Consider the following 10949-nt stretch of genomic DNA (forward strand, 5'->3'; position numbering starts at 1 on the left):
AGGTGGGATCAAGTGACCTGACATCTGGCCATCTGGAGTATCTTTATTTATTGCTCTTAATACGTATCTCCTCTATATCTTGACATCTGGGCTTCAGTGCGGAGCTGAGCAGCCTGAGGAGGAAGCAGCTCTGTGCACATAAATGGTGTCACAATGGAAGATGTCAGATGCTTAAAGACCATCAAAAAAACAAAAGTCTGCTCAGTAAACAGGATGAAACCCAAGAGCTCTGAGCAGAGCAGGTGTTTTGCCTCCTCTCAGACCGAGTCACAGCAGCCTGGTTACTCACCTCCATGGGAGGCAAAAACCAAAGGCTGCCGGCATCAGAGCTAGCGCCGTGACTCAGCAAGGCTGCCACGCCGCTGCAGGAACAGGACAGAGGATGAAAGTCACGTCTCTCGTTAGAAACAGCACCAGGAAACAACTTCTAGGGCAAAGTGTTGGCTTACCTAGGCACACCCTGCTAATTCCTACCTCTCCTGAGGAGGGTCCACCCCAGTTCCTCTCTTTTTCCAGGGAATCTAGAGAGAAGGGGTGGGATGTCCCACACTTGCCTCTGCAAACCATCTCCAGTCTTCAGAGCAATTAAGTTGTCCACCACAGTGTTCGGCCAGGAGGACAGCATGTTTGGCCAAGCAGAGAACACCTACGGAAATTAATTTCTCACCTTCATCCAGTGTCCTCCTGGTCTCTGCCTTCACTGCAGAAAGCCACAAGGGTGTCTCTTTTCCTTCCCAAAAGGAAAGCAATTTCCAGCCACAGGGAATAGCTGCAACTCCAAGCATGAGGCATAAGATTGGGGGGGGGGGGAAAAAAAAAAAACAGAAAACAAAACCAAACATCAAACAAGAGCAGGCAGGTAAGAAACACTGTTAATATTAAGGGGATTTGAAGGAGACCCTGAAGAATCTAAAAGGCAGCAGGTGCTGGGAAATAATCCTCTTCCACCTCAGCTCCACTGACCCACGCTGTCCAAGTCCCTGCTGGTAGAAGCGAAGCTTTCCACTTGTCCATGCAGCTTCCCCAGACTTTGTGGGCTGTCGACACAAGATAGAACAACCTAAGCCACGCTGTGAACCTCAAGTTCTAAAAAGTCTCCAACCCTCAGAAATCTGCTCTATGTGCTGTAGTAAAAATAGCAGGACTGGAACAAGTGTGTTATTTTCCGACCGGTCGCAGGGCCAGGCTCTCTCAGCAGCTCGGTGAGGTAGCTCCCCTGGACCACCTGGGCACACAAACCACCAGCTCCCGCAGCTGATACACACTTTTTAAATATCCCTTGCTGCCTATTTCTGGATACAAAATTGCTGGCAGGCCTGCAGGACCCCTACCTCCAGCAACCTGCTTTACAGCAGCCTGCCCCATGCTTTCGTCTATTGTTTTGAACACGTTTACTAGGCCTGGCCAGTCACTCCTCTCAGTGCTCTCCAGTCCTGACATCCTCCCCTGCCCCCCTCCAACATAATCTTTAATCTTTAATTCTATTAATACCACCTAATAATTACTTTGTTCCAAGCCTGCTGAGTAATGACTGCTGACATTTCTATTTCATTGCTATTCCTGTAAAGAAACCAAGCTTTAATACATTGAATTTCTGCAGAGAGGAGTGACAAGAACTGTGCTTGCTGTCCTCTCTCTGCCTACATGTTCCACAGGGCAGAAAAAGAGCCAAGCACTTTATTCTCAACACATCTTCAACAGCAACACAACTGTGTGATCCAGTTCAGAATGATGAACAAATAAATAAAAAACAGTTCAGAAGAGAGTTAGAATACAAGTGTAAGGAAGAAAAAAAGGCCATGACCAAACAGCATATACTACCTTTAGTATCTTCTTTATGAGAAGCCTCTAAATCAGTTTTGCTCGCTCAAACCAACACCCTCCTCAGTTCCTCCAGAGGTGCTGGGCTTTGGCATTTCCTTCATCTAATCAGAACTGTCTATTCAATTTAGAATTCAACCGACATGGATTAGAGCAATCCAAAGCAATAGGGTAAGCAGCCCACAGAGCAAGAATGAATTAATAGCTTTCTTCATTAAAGCTTACCTTCAAAGAAGTTGGCAACAGAACTCATCATCACCATTTTCTTGCAGACATTTATTTTTATATTCACAAGAGGATGAATGTAAAAGGAATTTACGCAGATGCTAAATCAACGCTTTTGTTCCTAACTAGAAAGTCACTCTCAGCGTTTTAATTATTTTCTTAGAGCAGGACCGACACTTCAACCACTGTGCTCTTTTAAAAATCAAATTACTTAAGAGATAAGGCAGCACACGGTAACAAACAGAAGTAACGTCACCCCCTGAAAAAACACCTCTTGGATCACTTCACTCAGTTATCCCTTTCACAAGCCAAAAAACCCAAACCCAAGCAGCAGCAGAGTTGAGAGTAATCGGTTCACCCACTTTAAGAGGCTATTTCATCCCTACTGAAACTGATCATCTTTCAGAGACCTACAGCTTCTACCTTCAAAAGACAAGCACATCAGGACAATTCCAGATGGTAGACTGAAAAAATGAGGCCATTTTATTGATGATTAGACTGTGCACTGGCAACATTCATTAAGCTAATACAGACAGACTTCAACCAAAGCATGAGCTTTGACTCAGAAGTCATAAAGTGACATGATGCCTTAATAAATTAAGGAAGTTGTTAATTCCTCTCCATCATCAACTCTTCACTTGAAGTTCTTCGCAAACTCCTCTCCTTTCTTAATAGAAGCCTTCAGCTCAGACATGGCCTCAGCAACCATCTTCTCTTCAAAGGGGGTGATCTTGCCAATACCTAGGTTCTTCTCAATTCCATTTTTCTGAGGGAAAGAGGATTTAAGGATTAACCATTCATCGAATGACCTAGACTGTAACTTAACAGCTCTGATTAAGTATTATCCAGCTGAGATGGAGACCCAGCCCGGGACCTCTGTCATCTCTACTCTGCCAACCCTGTGCTTCCCAGCAAGGCTTGGAAGCCTCTTAGTATCCATAGCAACTTCTACAGCCTTCACAAACTTCTCATACGCTGTTCACAAGGGTGAAACTTGAAGCTAGCCCATCAGCTCCTTCAAGAGGAGACTGATACCAACTGCTCCTTCGTGCCTCTCCCTGTCTTCAAACTCACCGTTTGGCAAAAGAATCTCTCTCCCCTGGTGCACACACTTCGCTTGCCACTGGCTTGCAATCTGAAACTGCTTCAGAGTTGCACTCCTAGGTTTTTGAGATCTCATGCCTACACCCAAACCCTTCCCCCTTAATGCCTCTCTACTTCCATTCCCACACCAGCCAGCACACATCATTTTTGCATCCCAGCAGCCATGACAGGGCTGGAGCATCCTTGTTTTTCACTCCATCCACAGGGTAAGGGTGACAAACGGAACACTTCTTTCAGAGTTCAGCAGAGGCCCTGGAAGCAATCTATTAATCCTAATCCATGCTGGAGTTCCCCATGTGCCGCAATTTCAGTAGAATTTGCTTGTAGCAAATCGAGCTGAGGAGACAGGATTGCTGACTCTAATTAATATGAATACCCTTCATCAACAGGTGCTGACTTAAGGCAAGCGTGAGCTCTTAAGCCAAGTCTGAATCTCTGGGTACTCAGCGATCCACAGTTTAAGAGCAGATAAAAGTAGCAGCATCCTTGTCACATGTGAGGTATACACCCAAGTACAATGCCCAAATATTCAAGAACTCTTAAAGGTAAGCTCAGCTGCTAACTTCAGCAATACCTAGCATTAGACTAAAATGAAAACACTGAGTAAAACCCACAATAGTAAATCAGTAGCTGCTGTTTATAAACCCCATCATTTAAAGTACATACTCCCAATAGCAGAGGTGTTGAGAAGTACGGGCTCTCGGTCTCTCCCGATTGAACAAAGGCACATTCAATAACGCCTTCCTTTCCATTCATTGCATCCACCAGAGAGAACACAAATCGAGCACCAGCATAGGCCATAGACAATGTGGCAGAACCTGTAAAAGTTAAATCGCTTTTAGAACAGATGACACTGAAATTTGGTACTGCCTTTGGAATCAAAGGTTTCCATACCAGTATGTTTACAGTCTTCAAGCTCACAGACAGTTGAAAAAAGCAGCAGCTTTTGGCCAGCTATGTGCTATTTAGTCAACCAGATTTATTGAAAACAGCATCTTAATTTGACAAAGAAGATTCTGCTTAAAGCCGTACATGGCATGGGATCAGCTAAAGTTTAGTCTTACCTACACACTGAGCTGCTTCTAGTACCACAGTTCAGACAGTCACTGACACGGCAGAGCAGCTAGATTTGTAATCAGCAGTTCAGAATTCTGCACCACAGTTGTAAGTAAGATTAAACTGGAGAGTGCTGCATCCATTCAGCTGGCCAACAAGAATTATTTGGAAGCTGTAGTCAAGAACCAACCTGCTCCTGCTTTAGCTTTGACAACTTCAGTGCCAGCTTCTTGAATTCTCCCTGTAAGCTTTTCCAGCTGATCCTGAGGAAAGTCCACTTTTGGTGTGCACTAGATTGGAAAAAAAGTTGCTCTCAAATACCAAGACCCCTTAAGATTCAGCATAAGGTCAAAGACACGATGCTTTCTGTGCTATTAGAGTTGTTTTAACAGTTCTCAGCAGGGAAAAATCAGCTATCCCAGCTCACAGATTGCATGACAAACTGGCCAGCTGCAAGTGTTCAGCAAGGCTTCTGGTTATTGCATGAATTGGAAAAGGAACCTAGCTATGCCTAGCTTGCTCAAGGACAAACCATAGCTTACCAGCAAAATTGGGGCTTGCCATGGTTACTCACTACTGTGTAGTCCTCTGCACTAGAGAGATGCCCTCCAAGCATGTAACAGGCCTTAGGAATTTCAAAAAGCCACCTTGCACATATCTGGGTCACTGTGGCATTATGAAAGTCAAGAGCCTTATGAAGGATCCAGTCTGCCAGCAGTATTTAGGAAGTTACTGAACCTTCAGATACAGCTACACAAGTATGTTAAGCACAGCTGTGTCTGTCCCAATTGACCGTCTAATGAAAGCACCCTCTCAGCATTCACCTGATCCAAAGCCCTGGCTCTTATTCCCCAAGAACATCCTTCTGTGAAGGATACTTTATTTCTCACTTAGAGCAAATCTTTTTCCCCCCTTTCTTGCAGGATGCTCCTTGGTCTTATCGCAGCCACCTCCTCATGAAGCTGCAGCCTGCTTTAGAACTGCATTTCTTTCTGGCTTAAATGCATGAAGGGAGCCTCTCCCTGATTACCGGTCATTACTGAAGCAGCCCTCCCCACACAGCTTGAGCTATGCCTCCTCATGTCAATACTGAGTGTTGAAGTGGTGTTTCTAGTCCATCACAGCAAAATCTGTATGAATACCTTGCTTCAGCAGGAAAATGAAATAATGAAACACCCATCACAAAAATAAAAACCAAAACAGTGTCAAGACATCCCAACACTCACACTACACCTCTGTTCTTATCCCAAACTCCTTTAGAGGAAAGGCTGGAACTACCTAAACCACTCAGAGGAGTTGAGACTTAGCTCCTGCTTTCCAGTATCCTGTACCTTGTCCCAGAATGAAAGCAGCCACAAGAGCAAGAAAGACTGTCTCTGATATATCTTAGCACATCATATGCCATCACAAAGGCACTTTGTATCAACTCTAACGTCTTGATGAGTGTGATGCCACACACAGCAGTAACTGTGACTTACCTGAGAGATCAGAGGGATGATAGTCTTCCCGGCATGGCCGCCAATAACTGGAACACTTACTCGAGCTGGATCTAAGCCCTAAGGGAAACATGAAACTTTCCAGTTTCTGAAGTATATGGACAAGAAAAACATTTAAAAACAACCATGCTTTATTTTCTGCCCAGGGTTTGTGGACACATGTATAACCTAGTGCTACACAGGTCAGGAGCTTCAGAGCCAGCTACACTCCAGGGCAAAGCCAGATCTACAGAGTTGAACTCCAAGTTACTCTGATAACTTTAGACAGTTACAGGATATTATTAACGCAAGTTCAGATAAACAGCAGCACAAGTACAAACTCCGCCAGGGTTATTAAGAGCAGTAACCTGTTACACCTCCTGATACTTTGCAGAATATCCTGTAACACACAGCACAGATAGTCTGACTTGCAAATACACACTACAATTCAACCCTCTCCTCCGGTTGCACCAGCAGGGTTGAAAATGCCAACAGAATTAAGGCGAACATGTAGCTCACTCACAGGGGACAGCTATGAAAAGGAAAGGTCAAAGTCTCTTGAACCACATTTTGCAAGAAACCCTATCCCCAGGCTCCTCCAGAGAATGGAAACAGGGAATCACTGCCTTCACCTCTAGCTCCACAGAAATCCAAGCTCTTTTGGCTCTGTGCAGTGATTTAAAAAGCATTTTTGATAGATCTAATGACCAAAGCACACCACATCCCTCCCCCAGCATCTGTTACTATGACCTACCTTTAGTTCAGCCACAAAAGTATTCGCTCTGACAATGTCCAGCGTTGTAACACCAAAGATTCTCTTGGGATTATACACACCATGCTTCTTGAAGACTTCTGAAGTTATTGGGATGGTTGAATTTACCTATAAGGAAGAATAGGCAAGCATTCATTAAAACCACTGTAATAATAAAGACAATGCATGAACTGAATAGGCCAGTAAACAACCAGAAGTATACTTCCAGCTTGAAGACAACTGTGGCCAATTATTTTAATTCTTAAATTGAATAGCAATTTACAGCCAGGCTGGAATAAATCTTCCATTTTAAACAACCATTAACACAAATTTGTTCATTCACATTACAAGGACTTCTCCCCTAGTGAGCTAAGACTTCTCTTCCAGCTAATCCACCAGCATGTATTATTACCATAATCACACAGATGTTGAGATATTAAGCACTTTTATATCCAAGCTTTCTCTGACTTAAATATAGCCCAAGAAAAATGGGTTAGGAGAGCCAGGCTTTTAGTTCTTTTCTGCAAATACCCTGCAAACCTTAAAGATATTGGTCAAAACTAACAGGAACTCACAGATTAGTATTCTTAGTCTGGATTATTTTTCCTTTACATTTTCAAGGTCTCCAAAAAATGCTTACCGGGTTAGAAATAATGCAGATCATGGCTTCAGGACAGTGCTTTGCACAGGCAGATGTCAAAGTAGCAACAATGCTAGCATTGGTGTTGAACAGGTCATCACGGGTCATACCTAAAATGCATCCAGTACAATATTTTAAGTTACCCATAGTCTACTCATTAATGGGCAAGCAACCCAATCAAAAAAAAAGTACACTGCTCTGGACAGAGATACATCAGCTTCTGGTTTCATGTATCAAGAGAAAACTCTCCAGCTGCAGTAATGAAATGGCTCCAAAGCTAACTCCTCTCGCTAAAAAAAGACTACTGTCCTTTCAGATAGATCATCCCTTTTCAGGAGCAGCCAGCCCAGATGTCAATTGTCAGAAAGTATTTCACCTAGGCAGCCTGAAGTGCACTGTGACCACACTGACCCACACCAGTATATCAGTGGTGCTCAGCGTAACTGTTTCCAAGATGAATTCTGCTCCCCCTCTGAAACCACCTCCACAGCTACAGTTTGCATGTCAACTGCTCTGTGCAAAGTATTGCTAGTTGCCTGAGTGCCACACCTCTTATTTCTGTTGCAGCAGCTACTTTAACCATGACAAATGAAGAATTAGGAAAAACTAGGCATTAAAGTCTAGAATTTTGTTACACTCCCAATAGGATCCTGAAAAACAGAGTAAAAATGGAGCAGGTCAGAGACGTTCTAAGAAAGATTAACAGCAATCAGAAATGCCCTGGGAAGTTATCATACAATTAACGCGAATATTTCTATTCTGCTGAGAAATTAAACAAGGAACCAAGTTTTTTAACTAGACTATTGCTCTGGGCAAGGAACACTAAGGGAGATTCAGGATCACTTGTGTGAAAAGTCTTTGCACCTCGCTCCTACATAGGAACTCCAGAAATCAATTCTGTCCATTTTGAGGGATGATCTGAGACAGAGGCTAAATGAGCTGCCTGATACTACAACAAGCTCTAGTTCAGTGTCATTAACAGACCACTTACATCCCGAGCCAACACTGAGAGAACTGCAAAGCACCAGACACAGCTTTATTCAAATAACCGTACTGCAAAGAAACACTTCAGTGAAGCCCTGGAGCTTTTTAACAAAGAGAACATACCTGGTTTTCTAGGGACTCCAGCAGGAATAACTACAACATCACAGCCCTTCAGACATTCTGGCAACTGCTCAGGTCCCAGGAAGCCTGGAAGACATTCAGGCATTATGTTTTTGCCAGTTATTAAATATCTGACACTCTGAAGTACAAAATTACGCCCAGAGGCACCCAATTGCTTTTTTAATTTAGCCTTCAATTCAGACTTATGCTGAAAAGCAGAGAAATACAGCTATGGATGGATGCTATTTGATGTTTTATCCTTGTTTCAAAACACACAGAATGAGTGGTGGGAATCTCACATTTACGTGCTTTGAAAACCCTCAGTTCCTCCCACTATGTGTATTTACTCTGCAAAACCCTAGCCTGGCACTACAGTCAGTGCTCCCAGAGAGCTGCAGGTTGGCACATTCGAGTAAAATGTAACCTCTTTGTGATCTTCAGGTAAAACGAAGATCAGCAGATTAAGTTCTGATTTCATCAGAACTTGACAGCTGTTCCTTCAGAAAAGAAGCACAGAAAATTCATGCAGACACCCAGGGAGCATTAAGTCTATTTGCAGTCAAACTTTTAAATTCAATGCTCAGGCTTCTTTCAGAGATTATTTTACCGAGTGTTTCTTGCCAGTTATTACAAATTTCCCTTTAACAGTGCAACCACAGACCATTTGCATCTCCATACCTGTCAATCTAATCAGGTAAACTTTAATTAGTCACACACTGCTTGAATTGGTCCTAGGCTTCAGGATCATGTGAAGAGTCCCCTCACAAGCAACTGGCATCTCCAAGTGTCAGAGCTGCCCAAGAGGAGCCCTTCACAACACAGGCTGTTCCCAGTACCTTTAACATTCGCTCTGGTCTCGATGTGGCTGAGGTCAGCTGCAACGCCTGGAGTGTGAGCGATATCATAAAGGCTGAGCCTGCTCACCAGCGGGCTGTTCTTCAGGAGAAGGGAGAGAGGCTGGCCAATGCCTCCTGAGGCCCCCAGCACTGCTACCTTGGCATTGTTCTGAGGAAAAAAGAAATACATAGTAGAGATGTTCCGGTAGTTACTGCAGCAGTGACCTTGGGGATTTCACCACACTTTCTTTACTTTTAATTCTATTTCTCAACATTTTTACCAAGCACTATGTAAACTTGATTGCCTAAGCTCACAGAAAGCAGTGGTCATCACAACAGCCTTCCAAAGATCCTTGAGGTTTATTGGTAGGATAAGTTAGAGGAAAACGTTCTTTTGTGATCTGAAGCTCAAAAGGGAAGCATGGCCAGGCAAAGAAACCAAAAGGATCACCTTTCTTCAGATGTAAACATCTGCTTGAGACTAGTACCTGCTACCCTGTGGACCTAGGTCTGACTTAGGGCAAAATCTGTTATACAGTTTTTCTAGTTTTCACTGCCAGTATCAAAAAAAAAAACATGCCTTCCCACTTGGAAAGTCAATACATTTAAGGGACTACAGTAAAAGTAACCATGTGAAAAAAAATATATATGCCTGAAATAAATTCAAATAGTACCTGCAGCTGCCTCAAGACTGAGGCCTGAGAACACTGAGTATAATTTCCAGCTTTAATCAAGTGTGGCAGAGCAGCAAGTAAAATCAACTCTGCTTTGTTGCCCTGGTGAATCAATTTTACTCTAATGTGCTCACTGGAATAAAGTTATTTCTCTCAAAAACACCTGTGCTCTTGTTTGTAGATAAAGCATCACCAGATGAGATGAGACCTACTTTAAAAGACCAGAACAATCTTGACATGCAACTTTGCCAAAGTGATAGAGAACCAGAGGCTACTTCAGAGATGTAATACGGTAATAAAACTACTGCTGCTAAGGATGCTCTCTATCGCACTGTCTTACCAGATAAAGCCATAATAGCTCCAAGTCCCTGCATGAACAGCTTAATTATTATTATGCTATGATACGAAATAATCTACCCAGGAGCTAGGTCAGCCTATCCACAGCTCAGCTTTCCTGCTATTGCAACAAATGTAATTTAGCATAAAACTCTCCAAGGGGAAGCAAAGTCTAGCATTAGTCACTACTATGCTCCACATTTATGACTGAGCTGATACCATGAGGTCGGAACCTCACTGATAACATAATTCCTATCAAAATAATTACACAAGCCTCTCTTGTACAGCACATCTTTATAGCTACAATAATCGTTCTGTCATACGCTACTGGGAGCTATTTATGTTCGAAGATAGAGGTTAGTCTCTACCTACCACGTAGCAGCAGCCCACTCCTGGTACCAAGAATCACGCAGAACGGATTTCAGCATATTAAGAATTACCGTTAAACCCCCCACCAGCAGCTCTAAACCCTGATATATTTTGAAAGCAGGGGCACGGCTCCAGCGGGGGAAGGAAGCAGGATGCCAGCACCCGTTACATACCGCCAGAAGGAGCAGCTTCACCTAGAGCCCACAGCCGCGCTCAGATTTCGGCGCCCGCCTGCGGGGAGGCCGCTGGGCCCGGCGGAGACCCCCCAGCCACCCCGCGCCCCCTGGGCCGCGCTCCCCCCGCCCCGGGCGGCGGCACCGCCGGCCGCAGACGCCCTCAACCCCCCCCCCAACCCCGGCGGGCCCCTGGCAGAGGGGAGGGTGGCGACGGGCCGTACCTGGGCGGTGGTGGCGAGGCCCCGGCGCAGCGCGGCGGCGGGGCGGGCGAGGCGGGACAGCATGGCGGCGGCGGTCACTCCAACGACCTCCACGGGCACGGCGCCTGCGCGGAGCCGCCCGCAAGTCTCGCGAGACTTCCCTGCGGCGGGGCGGGCGCGCG

At 44.6% G+C, this 10949-nt stretch overlaps 1 protein-coding gene across 1 annotated transcript; it reads right to left on the reverse strand.

Moving 5' to 3' along the window:
• Positions 1-2503: 2503 nt before the first annotated feature.
• MDH2 (malate dehydrogenase 2) lies at positions 2504-10921 on the reverse strand. The gene is made up of 9 exons (XM_032995578.2): positions 10789-10921; positions 9013-9181; positions 8180-8263; positions 7073-7182; positions 6436-6561; positions 5685-5762; positions 4397-4496; positions 3817-3968; positions 2504-2812 (listed from the first exon to the last, which is right to left on the reverse strand). The coding sequence occupies exons 1-9, from the start codon at positions 10849-10851 to the stop codon at positions 2681-2683; spliced, it is 1014 nt and encodes a 337-aa protein (XP_032851469.2). The 5' UTR covers positions 10852-10921; the 3' UTR covers positions 2504-2680.
• Positions 10922-10949: the final 28 nt, after the last annotated feature.

Source organism: Tyto alba, unplaced genomic scaffold (genome assembly GCF_018691265.1).
Source record: "Tyto alba isolate M040663 unplaced genomic scaffold, T.alba_DEE_v4.0 Super-Scaffold_19, whole genome shotgun sequence".
Classification (NCBI taxonomy): domain Eukaryota; kingdom Metazoa; phylum Chordata; class Aves; order Strigiformes; family Tytonidae; genus Tyto; species Tyto alba.

Bases quoted from the DNA above. Each gene is read 5' to 3' on its own strand.
- MDH2 (XM_032995578.2), bottom strand. From the start codon at position 10,851: ATGCTGTCCCGCCTCGCCCGCCCCGCCGCCGCGCTGCGCCGGGGCCTC. The intron at 3,969-4,396 runs GTTGGTTCTTGA...TAACTTTTACAG, and splicing joins CAAAGCTAAAGCAGGAGCAG to GTTCTGCCACATTGTCTATG. The intron at 2,813-3,816 runs GTATGTACTTTA...TCTTTCCCTCAG, and splicing joins CAACACCTCTGCTATTGGGA to AAAAATGGAATTGAGAAGAA.